Raw genomic sequence first — 21,382 nt, 5'->3', positions numbered from 1 at the left:
CCCAGGCCTCGCACCCCCTGCCCAAGTGCCCCCCTCGCCGCAGCCCCCCCCCCCCCCCCGCTCCCACGCGTGTCCTCCGGGTCCCGGTGTCCCGTCCCCGTCCCCGCCGCCCCCGTCGGTTAAACCAGCGCTTCATGCACCCCCGCCGGGCCCGCCTCGGCCCCTCCCCCGCCCCCACCGGCCGTTCCCGCCCCGCCCCGGGCGCTTTTCCGTGTTTTCCCGGGATGGCGGAGGAAAGGCGGGGGGACGAGGGAGGAAGGCGGGCGGCTCGAGCGCGGCACGAGCGCGGCCGGCGCGAGGGGTTGTGGGTAGGAAAGCGGTCGGGCGGCAAAGGAAGCGGCGGGCGGGCGGGAGGCAGGGGTGAAAGGTCAGCGGCCGAGAGCCCCCGCGCCAATGGCGGGCGGCGCCTCGGCGAACGGGCGGGAGCGAGGGCTCCGCCGCACCGACCGGCCACACTGACCGACCGACCGGCCCAGCCCCGCAGCGCCCTCCGCTCCTCGCGCCCCGGCCGTGAACACCGGGCAGCGCGTCCCGGGCGGGAGGGGCCCGCTCCTCCCGCCGCGCTTTGTAACAGCCCGGCCGCGCGCCCGCGCCCCGCGCTCTCCGCGGAGCCCGGCGCCGGCGGCGTTTGTTTGCACACAGCCCCCACCCCCGCTTCGTTCGTCGATGCGATTTACTTGATTTGCAAATAATTGCAGATCTCCCGCCGTCCCGTCCCGTCCGCCCCCCCCCCCCCCCTTCCCACCCCCGCCGCCTCCTAACCTCCGCTTCCTCGCTCGCCGTCACCGGGGCGATCCGTCATTCCCGGCAGGCGGAGGTGCCGGCGGGGGCGCCCGGCACGTCCCCGCTCCCGCTCCGGGCGGCGGCGGCCCGGCCCCGCGGGGACGCTCCGGTGAGTTCAGAGCCATGAAGCCAGCAGCTCCGCTGGCAGCGGGCACCGCGGCCCTCACGGCGGCAAACGGCGCGGGAGGGGGGGGGGTTGGAATGTCTCCGCGACTTCGTCCCCGTCCCTCGCGCCCCCGCCGCCGCCGCCCGGCCTCCGGAGGCAAAGTTTGAGCGAGTCCCCCCCGGCGGCCCTTCGCACCGAGACCCCGACGGAGGAGGAAAACGAGAGACGCTCGCGGGAGAAGCGGTTCCCTTTGTTCTCTCATTGTCTCTTCCCGAGGTGGCGGACGCGAGGACGAGCGCTTACCTTCTCTGCTCCTTGCTCCAAAACACACGCGTGCCCATCAGCTGTAAAACGCACGGTCCGCCTGGGACGCGACCGCAAATGTCGGCAGAGTTCGTATTCCGTTCTTTTTAGCTCTGTGCTCTTTTTCGTGTAAGATTAAGTTGCCGAGCACGTTGTTGCAAGCTGTAGCCCCCCGCCTTAGTGAATGGTCACGTTTAGGACCCTCCAAGTCCATCCTAATTCTGCCAGTAGAATCGAGGGTATTGGAGATCTAAACTTTCAAAAGGAGAAGGGCCCGCGCCTCTCGAGCAGACCCGAAAATGCACTGCGTTCCTCCCTCGCTTCCACGGGAGGGATGGAAACATTTCGCCCCAGACAACTCAACGAAATATACATTTTAAAGCTCGAATGTAGAAAAGCTGGTCCCTCAGCTGAAATAAGCTAAAAGCGAACTGGCGCGAAGAAAAATCTACGTGTGTTCCGCAGCGGGAATCGTTTCTGTCTGGACTTTAAAACAAACAAATAAATAAGAGCATCCTATAGAAATATTAAGCGTAAAGTTTAAAGGGAAACAACCTCCGGGAGGAACGTGCTACCCAGGGTGGGACGGTGAATCACAGCTTTTGAAAGTGTCCCTTTCTCGGAAAAAAAAAAAAAAAAAAAAAAAAAAAAAAAAAAAAAAAGACTGCTTTTCAATTTCCCCCCGTGCTGCCAAGGCAGGGGAGGGGAGCCCCTTTTCTGCTCCCTTTGTAGTCCGGCCGGTGTTTCGCGCCCAGCCACGAGGGCGATTCCCCCCCAAAACCTTGCTTTAATCTGATTATGATGAGATTTGCTGATACAATGAATATTTGAAATGATCCTTGTGTCTTAGTGAGCAGGATGCATTTCCAGGCTCCCGTTTCCAAGGCTTCCCCGCCGCAGAGGGAAGCGGAGCGGTGGGGAGACCCCGGGGGGGGGGCGGGGGGGGGGGCGGGGGGGGGCAGCCCCGTCCTCCGGCGCCCCTGGGGCGCCGGATTCATCCGGCCCGACTGCCTCGGTGGGCGGATGGAGCGGGATCCCGAAGTGTCTTTTCCCCCCGCATCATCACGCCTTTGGCAATTGAAAAATAAACAAACAAACAAACACAAAACAAAACAACAACAACAAAAAAAGAGGATGCAGGCGACCCAAGTAATTGTGGGACCGGGAGTGCGTGTTGTCTCACACACACCCCCCTCCTCCTTCTCCTCCCCCTCCTCCCGATGTGGCCTTAATAGCAAACTGGAGGGCCGGTTTATTTCATAGGGCCATGTTACAACCAACAAGGTAAATAGGGAGTAGTGGGGGGAGAAAAGGGAGGGGGGGAAGGAGGAGGGGAAGAGGGAGAGGGGGAGAGAAAGAGAGAGAGAGAGAAGGAAGGAAGGGGGCTTTCTTTGAAAGCATTTAATTGGAATTGAAACATTGTAGGGCTGTAAACATTCTTTATTTATTCAGCACACATAAGCGGGCATTGTTTTATCACCATGATAATTACGGTGTCCTTTAAACCGACTGATAGCAAAGGAGATAAGGGAATGTGCCTCTAGCTCCAGATCAGATCGCTGGCTCTCCCCTCTCCCCGGGTCACCAGGATCCACACGGTCCTTGGAGATGAGGAGCGCCGGAAGATTGTGGCCTGGCCATCCCTTACGTCATGAAAGTGATTTGTACCACATTGCTAATTTGGTGCAATTCATTACCTCCCGATCTCCTGCATTTGCAACTGCTTTTCAGTTTGCGGGGTACGTTTTTTAGGACGCGGTTCCCTCGCGTAGAAGTTAGGAGTGATCACCTACGTGCAGGAGAGGATCTTATTTCCCAATGTTTGTTGCGTTACCTTTGTCTAATTAAAAATGCAAACTTTTAGGATCCTTTCAGAACAAAGACCCACCAAATCCCCTTTACGTCCAAGGATTTGCAAATTTATAAAGGCTGCATTGAATTCAGCGTGGGTCAAGGGGCAAAAAAAGGGTAGAAGGTCACTGCATTTTGATTATGGGTCAGTAAACAACATGGCATGTAGTATGTGTCCAGAAACTCCTGCTAAAAAGTATTTTTTAACTACCACGAATATAAAACTCCAGAAATAGTCTTAGTCCGTGGTGAGTACAAATTGCACAAAATTCTTGTATGCAAGTGACATCCCAGCCCCCACAGAAAAAATACAACTTAAAATGCACTTAGCAGAACTCTGCATTGCTGCTTTGTTTACCAAGGAAAAAAAAAAAAGGGGGGGTGGGGGGGAAGGGGAAAAAAAAAAAAAAGGAAGAAAAACCCCAACCCTGCAACTCCTAGTCGTCAGAGCGTTATCCAGAATATGATTTTTTTTCCCCCCAGACTGATGGTTGGCATTTCTTTGTCCTACACATTTAGGAGATTTAGTTATATATTCCGATTTGTTGTCGTACTAGAATTTACGGCAAATTTTAGGTACTACAGTCACATTTGGCTGACTCTAAAATAGCAGAAGGATCCTATTATACTCTTCTTTGACCCTATTATATTTACGCTACCGGACTCTTTGTGATAGCCTCTAGCTGCTTTCTATCTGTGTCCTCCTTGAGCGAAATATGCCCAGCAATATCGAAAAGCAGACAGTAGGGTTGGAAAAGAAGTTCTCAGTTGCAATATATATTTCTGCCCAGCGTCACGAAAGCAAAGGTTTATTTAATGCTTGTCAATACCTGAAGCCATGGCCCAGCACTTAACAAATAATAATAAATAATAATAATACTCTAATAATGTGGCAATCCTAGTGTGAAAATGCACATGACCTTTTAGGTTTTCCCGAAGATTTGCACAAGCGTTCTCCCCGTTAGCACAGCCGCTGGTGGACATCGCTGTTGCATTTCCCAACAAAACGTTTAAAAGACTGCAAATGGTGTGCGCATTACTTCATTGCAGAAGGAAGAGGTCAGGCTGAATTGCACTGGTATTTAAACGTAATCATACTATGAAAATAAATCAAAACATCACGTAAAAGGCGTATTTTAAATGTTACACACGTTTTCTTTCTGGAACGACGTGGTTAAGCACTTTCCCGCGAGCGTATATATTTTAACACAAGTTTACAAAAATGAAAGTATACGATTTCCAATAAATGGGAATAGGTCTACGGCGAGGTATTATGAATATTATTTTGCTCTTTCTTTTCTAATGAGGTTTATCCTTCGGCCAGACAGCTTCAGGACTGAAACACTACTGACTATAGGGTGTAGATTGCAGATTGCACGCTAATCAACGTGAAAAGGAGCACGTTTGATTGATAGTCTGTGTGTGTGTGTGCGCCTATACACACAACTCTCTGTAGTTGCGTGTATGTCTCTTTGGCAAAACCGGGCATCTCTGGGCGCCCTTATCTTAAGAAATGTGAGACCAACATCCATCCCTTTAATCATGTTCATCTTTGATCACCAGCGAGGGTGACACAGTCCACAAAATTAACAAAGAAACTCCCTTGCTTTTGAGAGATAGCTCCGTATACATCTGGGTCTGCACACACATGCACGACACACACGCGGGCACACGGACACGCAGGCACACACCCCGGCTCCCAGTAAGTAAGTTATTGCATAACTTTTCATGTAATTGATACCAGGCACCTTTAATTTTTCATTTTCATTCTTTTGGTCAGCTTTCCCATTAACAATCCAAGCCATAAATGTTGGTGGCTATTGATCGCAATCCCCTGTGTGCGTGCAAATCCATTTTCAAGTCCCCTGCCTTTAATGTGCGTGTGCGTGTGCAAGGGGCCTCCGCCGGCTCTTTATCAGGATCCCCCCCCCCCCCCGCCCCAGCCTGCTTGAAGACGACCCCGGATACACAACGTGTGCTGATGGCCAAGGGAAAGCGCACACACACGCACACACACAAAAACAACAAACCACCAAGAAACGATGGAGAAGTAGAGAAAGAGAGGTCTCCGCGTGAGATGCGGAGAAAGATATGCAACCGAAAGTGTGTGTGAGTATGCGGTGGGGATGCGTAGGTTGGGCGCCTGACGTTCCCCAAGACTTCTGGGGGGTTTGTTTCTCCCTGGCGGCGTTTGGCTCTGCCTCGACCCCGCCGCTCACGGCCGCACCTTTGGGATCGTCGAGGTCTTGCCGGAGAAGCCGCTGCCACTTTTAAACCTTTGCTAGCCCCCGGAATTAAGGAAACCAAAAAAATATAAGGCTTTTCTTAAACAGTTGCCGAACCCCACTGCCAGGCTGCCACTGGCAGCAGGCGGGCGCGGGTGCCCGGGGCTGCTCTCTGCGTGCGAGCGCACGCGTGGGTTTCCACGGGCGGCCGACCCAGCCGAACTACCTGGCAAATAAAGGACTTTTGAGCCCATCGGGGGTTTTGGTAGCGTCTCCTGAGCAGCTTTCTCGGAGTTTACCGTTCCTTTACTGTTGACTCCATAGCCTTAACCTTAAAGCAGGGGGAGGAGAGCAGTGGGGAGGGGGTGGGGGTGTTGGCAGCATATAAGTACATCAGGAGGAATTTTTAAACGACCTTATTGTCTCTAGCTCTAGAAAGACCGGGATGATTTCTTTCTAGCGCCAGCAGCTGTTTTCTCTCGAAACTTTGCTTTCAGCCTCAGCGTATACCAGGGAGGCTCTCACACGAGCGGGAGAGAGAAAGGCAAGGCTGGGGATCCCGAGGCGAGGCGAGGGAAGGCGAACTCGGCGGATGGTCTTAGCTGTGCCGAGGCATTGTTCGCTGCTGCCTCTCGGTTACGTTCAAAGGCTGAAATATCACGAGATCCACTCAATGATCCTTTTCTAATTCGAGGGACAAAATGTAATTTGCTGTAGCTCTGCTTTCTCGGATGGGAATACTATCCCTAGGTTTCAAAGGGAAAACTAGGCATCGCGGTTCGCGCACACATGGATTAAGTTGAACAGCGGCGATTACATCTGCGCTCAGAGCAACAGTAGTCCAGGGCTGACTTTTCAAATCTCAGCCCTCCGAGTTAGAGGCTCCCTTGAATAGACTTCCTCCATTCCCGGATGCACTTCTCCAAATTCCCACTTCTCTCTAGAATTCCTGCGAAATTGGGGGCTCGCCTGCATTCCGCCTTGGCACGCAAAGCTGCGTTTTTGCAGAGTGATTATGCGCTTTATTTTAGCTGTACCTGACGGCGTAACACGAACTCCACGCACCATATTGCCAATACGTGGAGTGGATATTGACGTCTGGGACTGAAGATTTTTTTTTTTACTGTTTGGGTTTTGTGGTGGATTTTTTTATTTTATTTTATTTTTTCCCTCCGTCGATTTTTTTTTGCCAAGTCCCAGAAATATGAGATGTCTCATTAACCTCACGGATACGTCTAATTCTGGATGTGCAGTGATACACAGAAGTGCTCGCGTTTGTATCCAGCGGAACACTGGATGCACGGCAGAGATTGGCGATTCTTTTTTTTCGCAGCGCCTAACGTGCAAACCGCAAGCAGCATCATTTTAACGTGACAAGGGAGAGGCGTGCAGCTATCGCAACATTTGCGAAATCCTCCCTCCTGACGCTCGCGTAATTTAACGTTCCTACGAAGAGGTTAAACCTTCATGCTGCTTCTTCAAATTGATTTTAAGGGGCTGCTATAAATGGAACATCAAAAAGCTGCGGCGGGGCTACTCCGAGCGGAACATGCGAACTGCGAGCCAGAAGCATCCTAGCCCGTTGCGATACCGTACATTGTGTGTGCCAGCACTTTTTTGTTATTACGTAAAGGCTCTGGGAAGCACCTTGGATATTTTACATTCTCCTTTCTCTGCTGGAAGCAATCAGCACGCAGGAATCCTGACGTGGGCTCTGGGACTATAGGACATTCCAGCTCGTGATCCAGCGCGGTTAATTGTGAAAAGTGTATACATTTCTGGCTTATCTATGCTTTGTTATGGGTCTGACGTGAGCCCGCGTCCTCCTCCCCCCTCCCGCAATATTACAGGCTGAATTTCAGTCAAAAGTGTTACAGTATCTCGGTGCAGGAACCCGTGATATTCAGGCAGCAAAATAACCCTAGTCCCCGGCTGTAAAAAGCTAATTAAGCAGAAGAGGAAAATCAAGATAAACTCGAAAAATGTAAGTATTCCCTCTCGTTAAGAACCGAGCGTTTAACTTTGGAGCCTCGGAAAGGGAAATACCAGGCTGGTCTGCACGTTTTCGCTAAGCTTCATTTTCCACACAATGCAGGATAAAACGCTAGTTTAAAGCGGCGACGTTACCGAAGGATTTTCCACCGCTGCCATCAGACTTATGTCCTTTAAATTCACGGCATGCACAAAAGAGCAACGTTTGTCCAAAACAGGCTAAAAAACACGCGAAACGACGGGGGGAAAAAGCAGACAAATCCTTCCTCGGAAGCTCGCGGCGAGGAAGTCTGAGAGGTCTGAGTGTGTTTGAGCTCGGATTGTTTAATAGAAAGATTTATATACTAACTGTATTATTTACTTTGGGAGGGGAGGTGGCAGTATAAGGGTATGCTAATTAGTGGGAGATTTTTTGGGGGAAGGGGTGGAATATCAATTTTTATTGCATCACCTGTCAGGAGTGTCCAATCAGCGTTGGCTTTAGGGGAATTAATTGATGAAGGTGTCTCCGGACGAGCTCACTTCACTCTGTCATTTTATTTGTAGCTAAAGCAGCGGCGGGAATAGCAGCTGCATTTCTTTTCTCTTCCTCCCTTCACATTCCATTATCATAGTTTCCAATGGAAAAGCAGGGAATGAAAGGGAACAGGTACTGATCTGCAGCAGCAACTTAGAGAAACACTTTGGCAAACCTGATTTTTAAGATTATATATTGTTTGTAGCCTCACGGTATTTTTTTTTTAATTTATTTTTTTTAATTTTGTCTAAAGTTTGGCACTTCATTCACCAGGAATAACAGCTTTTGTTATATTTTATTAGCAGGATGCCTTGAGACAAATACAGCATCTGGCTGAGGATTGTGTGTGTGTGGCTTTTTTTTTTTTTTTTTTTTGTTTCATATCTCTCTCTCTCTCTGCAAATGCTGGGAATAATTTAATTCACGAAATGGGAGACCTGAAGTCGGGTTTTGAAGAGGTGGATGGCGTGAGGCTCGGCTACCTCATCATTAAAGGAAAGCAAATGTTTGCACTCTCCCAGGTTTTTACAGACCTGCTCAAAAACATCCCGCGAACTACCGTGCACAAGCGAATGGATCATTTAAAAGTAAAAAAGCATCACTGCGACCTGGAGGAGTTGAGGAAACTCAAAGCCATCAACTCCATCGCATTCCACGCCGCCAAATGCACCCTGATCTCCAGAGAGGACGTGGAAGCCCTTTACACATCCTGCAAAACCGAGCGGGTCCTGAAGACGAAACGGAGGAAGATCAGCCGGGCGCTGTCAGCCGCCGACCTGCGGCCGGAGCTCGCCCCCGCCGACCCCTTCTCCGGCTTCTGGAAGGAGAACAAACTTTGGCTGGGTTTGAACGACTCCCCCCGGCCGCTGCTGCCCGTCAGGAGGAAAGCCCTGCGCCCGGGGGACGCCGCCGTGCTACCGGCCTCTCATCTACCTCACATTTTTAGTAAATACACTGGCCACAGCTACCCAGAAATCGCTCGGGCGCCATGCAAACCCCCCGTAAACTATGAAACGCCGCCAGCGGCGGGCAGCTGCGCGCCCCTCCGCGCCCGCCGCCCGCCCGCCGCCCGCCCCCCGCCCGCCGCCGCCGCGGCGCGGCCCCGGCTCCCGGCCGCCGGCCCCCCGCCCCTGCCCGCCCGCTGCCGCCGCCGCCGCCGCCACGGGGCGGCCGCCGCCGCCGGCGCCCTGGGCCCCCCCGGCGGCGCCCGCCGGCCCCGCGGCGCCCCGCGGCTGCCGCTACCGCCGCTGCCCCGCGGCTTCGGGCCGCCGCCGCCGCCCGCCTTCCCCGAGAGCGGCAGCAGCGACTCGGAGTCCAGCTGCTGCTCCGGCCGCGCCGCCCACGACTCGGACTGCGGCTCCAGCCTCTCCAGCTCCAGCGAGGGCAGCTCAGAGGAGGAGGACGAGGAGGAGGAGGAGGAGGACGAGGAGGGCAGCGGCGCCTCGGACTCCAGCGAGGGCAGCTCAGAGGAGGAGGAGGAAGAGGAGGAGGAAGAGGAGGAAGAGGAGGAGGAGGAGGAGGAGGACAGCACCTCGGACTCCGACTCCAGCTCGGTCTCCAGCCAGGTCTCTGTGCAGAGCATCCGCTTCAGGCGCACCAGTTTCTGCAGCCCGCCCGGCATGGTCCACGCCAACTTCTTGTACCATCTGGCGGCCGCCGCCGCCCCCCGGCCCCCGACCCCGACCCCGGCCCCGGCCCCGGCGCAGCCCGGCCGCCCGCCCGCCCTCCGCCGCCCTCCCGGCGGAGTCAAGCCGGAGCTGCCGGAGGAGTGGGGCCGCCCCGGCTGGGCTCCCGCCGCCCCGGCCCTGCGCTGCTCCGGCGGCCTAGGGAGCTGCTTCGCGGAGATAAGAGACGATAGGGTATCCGAGATCACATTCCCACACTCTGAATTTTCCAATAATGCCAAGAGTACTGACCTAACAATTAACTGTGTTGCAAAGGGGGCCTCTTCACCTAGCCCAAAGACAAACAATGCATTTCCACAACAAAGAATACTCAGAGAGGCAAGGAAATGCCTTCAAGCAACTACTACACACCGTGCAGATAACAATACAATAGCTGCTAGGTTCTTAAATAATGATTTTTCATCTGCGGCAGCAAATTCAGAGAAAGATTCCAAAATCCCTCATTGTATTGAATTTGCCACGGATTTGCCCTCTTTACAAACTGATCCCGAGGAGGATGCTGCTTCTCCAGGGCCAGCAGCAGCAGCTGAGCTCCAGTGCACTGATACAGGCAATAAGGCATTGCCATTCCTGCACAGCATTAAAATCAAAATAGAGGACAGCAGTGCAAACGACGAGTATGAGCCTGACCTTACAACACATAAGCTAAAGTGTGAGTGCAATGATACTAAGGATGAGTTTTACGGTGTGACTGAGAGTAATAACCAGGACGCTTTATTAACAGCCAAGGAAGATTCTGCATGCACTGAGAAAGAAACCACTTCCTTAAACACGCTGACTCAGAGTCAGGTCCTCTCATGCACTTTAGGTACTCCAAAACCTGAGGATGGGGAGTATAAATTTGGAGCAAGGGTGAGAAAAAATTACAGGACACTGGTTTTGGGAAAGCGACCTGTACTGCAGACTCCTCCAGTCAAACCAAATTTGAAATCAGCTCGAAGCCCACGTCCTACAGGTAAAATCGAGACACATGAAGGAACACTGGATGATTTTACAGTTAACAATAGACGCAAAAGGGTAGCCAGCAATGTAGCATCAGCAGTGAAAAGGCCATTTAATTTCATGGCAAATTTTCCCTGTCCACCATCACTAATTATTGGCAATGATGGGGATTTGTTGCCAGCTTATTCCTTAAACACCACTAAGGATTCCCAACCACCTCACAAGGCCCATCCTGTATGGAAATGGCAGCTGGGCGGTTCTGCAATACCTCTTCCACCTAGCCACAAATTCAGGAAATTTAATTAATAAAATAGTTTGGAAAATATTTTCTCGAACCACCTTTAACTTTCCTACGTTTTTTTTTAAACTCTGCAGGATGGTTTGTACAAGCCCATTAACGCTATACACACTTTTGGAATCCTGTTTTATCACATTGTGAAGACAGAAACCGGATTACTATTTTCTTTACCATTACGACAGTGGTTTTTTGTTTTGGTTTGGTTTTTTTAATTTTTTTTGTTCTGTTGCCTTTTTTTGTTTTGTTTTGTTACATTCCACAGAGTACTTCAGGCTAAAGACTCAAGTTAAACTCAGTTATTATGGTAGAGCTGGAACACTTTACTGTTTAAATGCTAATAATGCACCAGTACCTCAATTCAACTGCTGCAAATAAATGTCAAAAGGTTGAATAATAAATATTAGAATGAGCCATTAAATTTATGCACTAGATTTCGAAAATGGAAGTCTAACTGTTAATTCAGTTAAAGTTTGTTAAGTTACATGGTTGCACAGTAAGGGTTCACTATAATTCAATGTGGCAGCAGCCTACTTTTCGGGAGCTTTGTTTTCGGGTGCAGGGGTGTCTTTTTCAAAGAGCAGTTGCACTTACTCCTTTTTCTCTGGTTTGGAAACGCTGGGGTCCGCCTGCGACCCCAGCGCTGGGAAAAGCTGCCTCATCTGAAACCAGTAAATAAATGTGGAATTCTATTTTTGGTAAAAGGGTGTCTTTTTACTTGTACAGCCACTCTTTCAAATTGGGAAGCCTTTTTGTTTCACCCAGAGGTCTTAAATAAGGTTACTGTTACCCACTAATGTCATACTTAAGTTGTGGTCTGAACATGCCCCTTACAAACTTGCAAAGCAACTAAAATATTTGCCCGGCTAGCAGTACAATTTATGGTCCAGCCCCTCACGCTGGCTGGAGGAAATAGCAAAGCAGTAAATACAACACAGAAAGTGAAACGAGAGGCCGTAAGTGGAAGGAATACACAAACTGAGAAGACCGTGTTATTCATAGCTTTTTGGCACCAAAACTCAGGCGTTTCAACCGTGTTACACTTCCCGGTTCTATCCTTATCTCTTGAAATTTGTTGTCGTGGTTTTTTTGTTCTGTTTGTGTTGGTTTGTTTGTTTTGGTTCCTCCCCCCCCCCCCCCCCCCATGCCATCCTCTCTATGTAGCAGAAACATTTCTACTGCACGTGACAATCAGAGGCAATTATCTATATTTGCACTTAATATCGAAATAGTCGAACAGGCAGACTTCTAGAGTCTGACCCTCGGTAAGACATGCTGGTATAATATATTGTGATGATGGAAGCAGTAAATCAAAATTATGGAAATTTGCACTGTTGAAAAGCATGCTTTAGCTTTATTTTCAATTAAAAACACTGTTTAAAAAAAAATCCTGATTCCATACACTTTGAATTATTGCAGAGTTATCCGTGGTTTCCTCTCCGTTTGTAAGTTCACTGTTTTTATTTGGAGGAAATACGCTTCAAGAGGTTAACTGTTTCCCTCCCTCCCCCCAACCTCTCGAAAAGAAAGGGAAGGGGGGAAAAAAAACCGAGAAAGGCTGGAGGCCGAGGTGGAGGCCGAGCTGACGGGGGAAGGAAGGTCTCTTTTGCGGGGGGAGGACGGGTACAGCAACTCTGAAAGCAGCCTGAAAAGTTTGCAGCTTGAGAAAGGCAGTTATAATTGAGTTGCTGAATCAGCAGAGTTTAGGATGAATAATTGCTGGTTTCTTTCTTTGGATTAGCATTTTATTTAGACTAGATCATTCCCAAATTAAATTTTAAGGATTCCACTCATCGATCAATCCCGGGAGAATAATTTATCGTAAATCAAAAAAAAAAAAAAGGAAAACAAAGCAACAATGTAATGTTTACTGTGTGACTCAAAGTCAACATTTCTGATGGCAGTCCACTGCCTGGGTTTCAATTTTTTAATTCCTCCCTTTTGTGATGCCCTCTCCCAATCCCCTGTGTCTCTAAATATTCCAAGCAGTCACTAACTGATTTCTGCTCTGTTTACTATATCCACACCGTAGTTTTCCTCCGATTGTAAAAGGCCTGGTCTAAGAATACCTGCAGCCAAGTATATTTAGAGAGAGTAAACAATTGCCTTTCAGTGGAGTTACCCTTCCCCCCTGCACGCACACACACACACACACACACACACGCACACACATCACTTTAAACTGCCAATTGCAAAAGGTGCATTGCATACTTAACTGCTCTGCTGAAATTACGATGGTCGTGAAAAATCTGCTTACTGAAGTTGTTCTGAGATGAATGTTTACATTCGTGTGTTTAGAGCTGCACAGATTACAACCTTATTTCCAGAGAACTGTAAATACGTACAAAACATACCGCTCAGGAAAGCCCCCCCTCTCTGTTAGAAAGCCGTGTCTGCTTGACAAAGGTTTTTCCTTCACCAAAAAAAAAAAAAAAAGAAAAAGAAAAAAAAAGAGCTAAACCCAAAAGCTATAAAGGTGCAATATGCAAAGTTGAAACCTAAAATTTTGCCTCGTCAATTAAACAACATATCACTTTCAAACTAACTCTGTCCCCTGACCCTGTTTACTTCCAATTAGAGATATGCTGATTTGCCCAGGAATTGTAAATTACAGAGGTGCCTTTTCAGGTTCCCGAAATAATCCTGGGGAGGGGGGGGAGGGGGAGGAATAAGCATAAATTTATACCAAATAGGCTCTGCAGAGCTGAGGACGTGAAATATGGCGCCCAGCCCTGCCAGCGGCCCGGGAGCTCCAGGCCCAGGAGCTCCCGGGAGTGGGAGCGGGGCCCACCGGGCATCCCCGGCTGGCTGCTCCGCTGGGCTCCCCTCTGCCCAGGCCACGGGAAAAGGCAAGAAGTTAAACAGCCAAATAATTTTCACACGTGTACACCTCTGCACAGTGCAAGCCACTAACGAGGACATTTGTGGTTTTACTACCGTTGGAAAAATTAGCCAGGTACAATAAGTCACTGGGGGGGCGGGGAATGGGGGTGAAAAAGTTATTATTTCAAATTCTGGTAGTTTGGTAACTGTTTTTGACGGCATTGCAATTATTATTGCAAGCAGAGTTCATTATCATTTCGGCCTCAATAACGTAAAGTCATATCATTGAGTTACATAAAAATAACCAATTTTCTCCCATAAAGGTAAGTTCTAATAATGAGGAAAACCAAAGGTTTTTCAAGTGGGCCAGGTTACCATTTTGTTGCAATGTTTACAGGAAAGAAAACATATTCATAATGAATCACCACCATTTTCCAATTCCTGTTGCACGCAAAAATCAACAGAATTTTCTAGACGAAAAAGCAATCAAGGGAAGCGCCTGTTCTTTATGGACCATACCCCACAGGTATTTGCCACCAGTAGAGTTCACAGGTAAATTTATTGGGAAGATTTCTGGTGCTAGATGGAAGACAAAATATTAAGTTTTGGACTATGTTTAATTCTCCAGATCATTAAAAAGGGAACACGTGTAATGCCTTCAGCAATGAGGTATATTGCCTTAAAAGATGTAAATTGCCATTTACAACAATTTACTTTAAGAAGTGATCGTTCTATAACCTACTTGACTACAGTGGGGATAATCTCTTTACTGGTTGTTTATTTAAAATGCCACTACGAGCAGTAATGCAAAATAGTGGTAGCTGTTGTATGAAGTTTGCTGTTCAATCAATTAATTTGGTGATTTTTTACATGGTGCTTGATCCTTTTTCCTCTAACAGATTTAGTTGCCAATAAATTAAAGTTTGCAGAAATGAGAGCAATGCTATCATGTTTGTGTTTGTCGCTGTTCACACGTGCGAGGGGTCCAAACACAGAGGGATAAAAAAGTGGCATTTTGGACACACGGCGGTCATCTGCAGGAGAATATTCTACATACGCAGTATGTTAGAGAACATGAAACATGGATAACATTGTTAATTGTGGTTTTTATGGTTAAGAGGATTGCTGGAAAGAATATGTAACAGCTCGTCCTGGGAAGTATTTGGTCAGCTTGGAAGTACAAAAGGAGGGCGAGCGCCTGAAAATGAAAAGCCCTGGCTAGCAAAACAAGGAGGGAGGCGTTGGGATCTACCTTGCTAAAGTCATGCTTGCAGACATTCCCCGTTCCCCTGGTATTTAGTCCTGCAACACTGCTTAAAGCAAGTGCGGTCTAAGAGCTCCGGGCCTGAGCGTGGGGTCAGGGGCTCGCCGGTGAGGGCCACAGCCCACCCTAAAACCTCTCGGGAAGGGACAGCTGACCGGTTTTCGGCCTTCCACGTTGCATTTCTTCACTGCGCTGATATAATTATTTGCCGTGCCCTAGGCCCCTCTCTCCCCCCCTCTCCCTTTCACTCCGAGGCGGCCTCACAAGCCCCCGCTTTAAAAGGCCCGAGATGTTTTGCATGAAGCGCTCACAATAGGGGTTGGGAGAATTGACAGTTTCAAAAACAAGGCGCCCTGTCCTTTCCAGATGCCGAGGACCCCTCTCCCGCACCATCTCTCGTTTGCTCCTCGCTGCTGGTGGTTTTATCCTTAGCATTGCAAATATACGGCAACAGCTGTGTTTGTAAACAGGGGGTAGGCCGGCGGGAGCCCCGCCGCCGCCGGCCCTGCTCCGCTCTGCGCTGCCTCCGCTGGCCGCCGCTTCGCTGCCTCACCGGCCTAGCGATTAGAAATAAAAATAAAATAAATAATTAAAAAAAAAAAAAAGCGAGGGAGTTTAAAAAAAAACGACGGGAGCGGGGCCGGGGCGCGGCGGCCCTCGAGCGGTGGGCCTGCTCGGCGGCGGGTCGGCCCCTGCGCGGCGGGCCCGGGGGACAGCGCGCCTCGGGCCGCCATCTTGCCCGGCGCCACACAGCATCCCCCGGCACCCCGGCCCAGCTCTCCCGCTCCCGGGGCGGCTCCCTGCGGCCGGCCGGGGCCGGGGCAGCAGCCTGCGGGGCCCCCGGGGTCTCCGCCGGCGCTTCAAAGCGGTCTCTTGGCGGGGGCCGAGGCTCCCACCCCGCTCCCCGCCTCCGGCTCCTCCGCTGGGGCGTCCATCTTCCCGGGCTCTCCCGTGGCGCGGCCCCGGCCCTCCGCCTCCCGCCCTGCCGGTCTCCTTGCGCGGGGGGCCCCGGCCGGGGGAAAAGCAACGGGGTAGAAACCCGCGGTGGTTCCGCGGGGGGCACCGGCTGGGCGGGGTGGGGGGGGCCGGCGCCGGGGGAGGCCTCGGGGCCCCGGGTGAGGTTTCGGGGCCCCGGGGGAGGCCTCGAAGCCCCGGGGGACGCCGTGCGCATTCCGCCCCCGCGGAGCCGTCCTGGGGAGGGGACGGGGAGCAGGGTCAGCGCAGAAAGTGCAACAGTGCTGTTTGCTCTGGCGTCTAAAATGCAGTCGGGGCTGTAAAGCGTGTGAAATTACGCACTGGTCTCTTAAAGAGTGGCTAATTTATAGTAAATAGCGAGGGCTTTGTAAATGGCTTTATTATGTTGTTTCTTGTTAATTGTTGAGAAAATCCCCATTGTTGAGTGTGAATGGCTTTATGGGCTAACCCGGTCTCCGGTGCAATCCAGGGGCAGTAAATGGCCGCTCCGCTAATGCGGGCCCAGCGCAAAGCCGGCACCAGCCCCGGTGACCCTTGGGCGCCGGAGCCGGAGTGCGCGGTGGGGCCGGGCCGGGCCGGGCCGGGGCCGCGAGGCCGGGGCGGGCAGCGGGGCCGGGGTGGGGGCGTGCGGAGGCAGCGCTGAAATGGACGCCCCACGGACAGCCCCTGCACCGCGGGCAGCGGCGGCGGCTTCGTCCCCTGGGAACGGGAAAGCGCCGGGACCCCGGCACGGGGGTGACACCCATCCACAGCCCCACACACAGCCCCGCCGGCTACCCCGTGCAAGGGCCGAGCACGCCGCCCCCGCCGTGGCAGCGCACACGTGTAGAGGCCGCTCCCCGTCTTTGTTAGCGGGGCCGCGCTGCCCCCCTGCCCCGCTGGGCCCCGGGGTGCCCCCACCCCGCCGAGGGGGCACCGCTCCCCGCCGAGGGGGCCGGGGTGTCCCGGCAGCGCCGCGCTCCAACGTATCCCGCGGCCTCCCTCGCCGCCGTCCCCCTCCGGCAAATAAAGAGGACCTAGCACCCCAGCCCCCACTCCCCCCGTCCCGGGGAAGGGGCGGACATGGGGCAGGGGAGCCGCGGTGACCTCCCCCAGCCTCGGCCCGGCGGCCCGCGGCGGCCGGAGGAAGCGGGAGGCCGGGGCTCCCCCGCGTTTCACCGAAACGCCTCCCGCGCGCACGTGCCTGCGTGTTATAAAATACAAATCGCGATGAAATGTAAATTCCACTCCAGAAACTTATATCGGGCTATTCTCTTTCCCGAAATCTACCCCCCCTCTGACTTCGCTATTAGGAGAAATCCCCCTGGGTTTAAAGCACTTGTTTCAGGGATTTCGGCACAGCCCACATCTGTCGGCTGCCCCTCGGCGGCTCGCCCCGCTGCTGGCGGAGGACGCCGCGGCTCGCCCGGCGGGACCGAGCCGCCGAGGGGCCGCCGCAACCCCGGCCCGGCCCCTCGGAGCGCGGCCGTTTTTCCAAACCGCCTTTCGGGATTGAATTGCAAAACGTGTCGTATGCACGGCTCCCTCTTCCCCGGGACTGGGGCTCGCAGTGCTTTTCCAGGCTGATTAGGAGTGTCGGAGCGGCTAGATAGGGCTGGACAGTCCATTTCCCTCAAAACAGGATGTTTCCATCAACCTGCGTTTGGTTTTCCCCGAAGAGCAGCGGATAGTTTAGCCGGGAAAGACGTCCCGGCTAAACCCTCGCCTTCAGCTGCCGCTCGGGTCACTTCACATCTTCGTATTATATTTCATCCTGTCATTCCCCTTTCTCTACCTTTCCGGGCAAAACAAATAAACTAACAAACAAACAGAGCCTCGGAAAAGCCGCGCTGATGGCGAAGCTGCCGCGCCGCTGCCCGGGGCACGGCTCGGCCCGGGGACACCCTCCTCGGCCTCCCCGTTAAACTTCTTGTTACCCCCGGAGCACCCCACCCCCCTCCCGGCTCTCCCGGAGCCCCTCCCGCCGACCCGGGAGCGAGGCGTTTGCTGGGGCTTCCAGAGGCTTTTGTGCGCTGGTGGAGATGCGTGTGAACGGGGCCGCGAGTGTTAAAACCGCCACATAACCTGTGCGAACATATGTTTTATATTTACCCGCGGTGCTTTTGTATTCCCGGGATTCGGGGATAAACTGCCCCGGACAATAGCAAACCCAGAAATATTGCCCAGTAGACTGCATGAAAACAAGGGGTATAAAGGGGATCGCCCGCTTTTGGAAATTATAATTTCCGTTTACGTGGACGTGACAGTTTGCGGAAGGGTAAATAGCGATAACGTGCTATCCCGCGGGCAGCTTTCCGGACCGTTTGAGAAACTTCGCTGTGTCTGCCGGGGACGTTTGAAGTAGCGCATTATAACCAGAAGAAGGATTTTCAGGTTGTTTCCCGCTATGACATAATCATCCCCGTCAAAATCTGGCGAAGTCCGCCGGAGGGAAAAAGATGTTCGTGCTAAATGGGGTGGGAGAAGGCGAGGGAGAACGGCCTTTAATACGGTCTGTAAAATAACGTCAGATCTCCCCGGCTGTGATCTCGCAGGCTCGCTTACATTTTAGGGGAAATTTATAAATGGTTACCTGGGGTTTACAAATTTTCCTAGTAAAATCTCATTAATTACATTATGATTTCGGTACCCTTCTCCCGTAAAGGAGCCTGTAAAATGTATTAATTCTACACAAGCCCTGCCATTCATCAAGCCCGAGAACATTTGTATTTCCCTATCTGACTGCGTAGGGGCCGATAACTAGCCAGGCTCTCCAGATAATCGCTGGTATCTCCCGTCCTCCACGCAGAGCACTTGGCGGTGTTTGTTCCGCCCCGGAAAAGCGAGTTTCTTACAGAGGCTTGAAAGTAGGTGAACTTTTTAAAACACACCCGAAAGTTGGGAATCTTTATACGTGTTTGCATTGCTCGTGGGGCAAAAAGGAGGACACCCGGCAGCAATTCCTCATCAGAGGACTTAAAAGAGGTTCCTGCCTTTCCCGAGGCCTTCCTCCCTCCCTCTCTCCCTCCTCCCTCCCTCTCTCTCTGTAAACACCAGCGCACAGATGCGGCGAGTCTTCCCGGGAAACCTCCAGCGCGGAGCCCGGCTCCCCGCCAGCGCCTGCCGTCCTGCGCTTGTTCCTCCCGTTTTCCGCAGGAGACGGATGACATCGGGTTTAGGAAAAAGCTCGGGAGGGTAACTGAGAGTTCAGCGGCTCCCGGCCCCAACACCGGCACAAATTCCAAGATCATTTTTGCGGCGCCTTCGTGCTCTGGGTTCACAAAACCTGCAAACCCAAGCCGCCTTCCAGGCAAAATTTACTGCGTGTATTTGGTTTAGCAACGTCGATGGCGTCTGATCATTTAGAAAGACGAACGACATAAACATCTGATAGTTTGTATTAGAATCAAGCACAGTGACAATTGCACAGAGCTGGTTTTAATTTTATTCCGAAGTGTTTACACATCGACATATGGTAAATTTGTCTTCACTGAGAAAGTTAAGAATCAATAGCGTTAATAGCTTTGCATAGACATGATAGCGATTAACATTTCTGCAACTCTACCCGCCCAAGGTTCCTGAAGATAAATGCTTGGGCGCTGAAAGAAAAAGGGTTTCCAATTGAAGATTAGCCGGCTGTACCCGCAAAGGTGCTTAGAGGTTGCTCGTAGTCACTGCGGGTTCAGCAGGACCCACTCTGGCCCTACTGCCGGGTATAAAGGAGTAGCAGCGCCTCGCTCTCCTTTTATCTTTATTATTTTGCAATGCTTTTGCTCTCCAGTACCTGCAAAGCTCACGCCTGAAAAAAACCAAACGGCTTCTTCGCGGCTAGGAGAGCTGGTCCGTGATCGGAGCCTGGAGCCTGGCTCCCCCTGACTCCGGCTGGGATGAGACAGCCTTTCCCGGAGCCTCTGTCGCTCCGGGGGAAGCGAGAAAAGCAAAGCTGCCCAGCCCGCTCCCTCGTTCCCGGGGTCTATCCGGGTGCCGCAGACACCTTGGGGTGCTCCCTGGTTTTCCCAAGGGATGTCCGGCGACCTCCGGCCGTAGCAAGGCGAGGTGGCAAAACTCGGTCGTGCCGGGACATTTTCTGGAGTCCAGGACGTGTTCCCAAAGAGATACTAAACCCACGTATTTACGTATATTTAAAACCCCTCTTACGCAGGAGTCATCGACATTTGCAAACGCTGCTAATGCAGCAACTTTTCCCAACATTGAAGGACTATTATTTTTAATTTTCAGGTGTTGCTTTAGGAAGATCATGAAATCACGTAGAACCTTGAAGGCTAACCCAATCTACAGATGTCTATGCACGTCTCTAAGTCAAACGGGTCAAATATTTTTTAAACACGCATTTACCAAGCCAAAAAAAAAAAAAAAAAAAAAAAAAAGCATCTAAGCTGGAAACCTGTGGGGGCATAACAAAAGGAAAGAGGCCAGAAAGAAATATCCCACAGTGGATTACAAGGTTATGGGACAGGTCACTATAGGAAAGTTAAACAAAAAATGAAGGGTACATTATATAAACCTCACATAATTAAAAAACAGTTCCAATGTTGTAGTTATACCCTCACATATTTGTTGAGTTTGTTGATCGAGTGCTGGTGAATTTATTGGGAGTTTATTCTGTTACCATACCTTTATTTACCCGGCTTTTGATTTTTCACATAATTAGAAAACTGACCGCAGCCTTTAATGACTGTGTATTTAATGGAGACTATCATTGTTTTACACGGCGGAAAAATGTACAGAATGAGCTATTATAGGAGGGGACGTAGGCAGACAAGAAATAAACCCAGCCTTATGGAGAGAGGACTCTAAGACGGTAATATATTAAATATTGCAGCGATCGATTTCAATACCCTGAGTGGACACGGGAATAAAAATTCACCCCCAAGATGAAATGATTAGGAATTCTTTGTTGGGAGGAAAAAAAAAGGCGATCTTTTTTTTTTTGTTTTGTTTTGTCCAGATCCTTTTTGTTCACGTTCGAAGAGGGCCAAGCAAGCATCTTTCAAGCTCTCGGGTCCCGGTTTGGGATATAACCCTAAAGGTTAGCCGCATCTCAATGGCGTTTCTCCGCGGTAAAAAGACGGGTCTTTGTCCGAACAGAGCCGGATTAAATATCAAGCCCGGCTCCGGTGCGCGGGACAGGGGCAGCCCCCCCGGCAGCGGCCCCGTGGGGCGGCGGCCACCCGCGGCAGGGCCGCGCACCGGGGCGCCGGGCCGGGGGCTGCGGGCTTCTCCCGCGCCGGGAGCCCGGGACGGGTCGGGCCGGGCCGGCCCAGGCAGGGCGGCACGGGGCGCCGGGCCGGGGGCTGCGGGCTTCTCCCGCGCCGGGAGCCCGGGACGGGTCGGGCCGGGCCGGGCCGGGCAGGGCGGCGGGGGCCGGCTCACGCCTCGGCCGGCGGCGGGGGGGCGCGCCCCGGTGCCGGTGCGGGAGGGGAGCGGCACCGGGCCGGCCCCCGGCAGCCCCTTTGTGGCCAGGCCAATTAAAGCGGCACACAAAGCTGCGCCCCCGCCGCCCTCCGCTCCCACCGCCGCCCCCAGCCCCCTCTTCCCTCCCTTCCCCGCGCCCCCCCGCCCCCCGCCCCGGCCTTTCTCGGCTTTAATTAATAATTAAAAGGAGGAATGAAAATTAAAGA

At 52.1% G+C, this 21,382-nt stretch overlaps 2 protein-coding genes across 4 annotated transcripts in view; one reads left to right on the top strand and one right to left on the bottom strand.

The window, feature by feature from the left end:
• MLLT10 (MLLT10 histone lysine methyltransferase DOT1L cofactor) overlaps positions 1–1,698 on the bottom strand; it is a 137,745-nt gene extending 136,047 nt beyond the window's left edge. Inside the window, exon 1 of one of the 2 annotated variants that reach the window (XM_064444772.1) lies at positions 1,193–1,698. The gene's annotated coding sequence lies outside the window, so the exon portion shown is untranslated. Of the gene's footprint in view, positions 1–762; positions 781–1,192 lie in introns of those variants that run through there. The other variant, XM_064444773.1, reaches the window with a different exon arrangement.
• Positions 1,699–5,050: 3,352 nt separating this feature from the next.
• On the top strand, positions 5,051–11,844 carry SKIDA1 (SKI/DACH domain containing 1). Of its 2 annotated transcripts, none has more exons than XM_064444778.1 (2): positions 5,051–5,152; positions 5,766–11,844. In XM_064444778.1, exon 2 carries the CDS (start codon positions 8,206–8,208, stop codon positions 10,708–10,710), a length of 2,505 nt encoding a protein of 834 aa, XP_064300848.1. In that variant the 5' UTR covers positions 5,051–5,152; positions 5,766–8,205; the 3' UTR covers positions 10,711–11,844. The 2 variants fall into 2 exon arrangements, with proteins under 2 accessions (XP_064300848.1, XP_064300849.1); XM_064444779.1 differs by lacking the exon at positions 5,051–5,152 and having other exon boundaries at positions 5,644–7,252; positions 7,364–11,844.
• Positions 11,845–21,382: the final 9,538 nt, after the last annotated feature.

The sequence above is a fragment of the Phalacrocorax carbo genome, chromosome 2 (assembly GCF_963921805.1).
Source record: "Phalacrocorax carbo chromosome 2, bPhaCar2.1, whole genome shotgun sequence".
Lineage (NCBI taxonomy): Eukaryota > Metazoa > Chordata > Aves > Suliformes > Phalacrocoracidae > Phalacrocorax > Phalacrocorax carbo.
This window is presented reverse-complemented; position numbering and strand designations above follow the sequence as displayed.

Bases quoted from the DNA above. Each gene is read 5' to 3' on its own strand.
- SKIDA1 (XM_064444778.1), top strand. From the start codon at position 8,206: ATGGGAGACCTGAAGTCGGGTTTTGAAGAGGTGGATGGCGTGAGGCTC.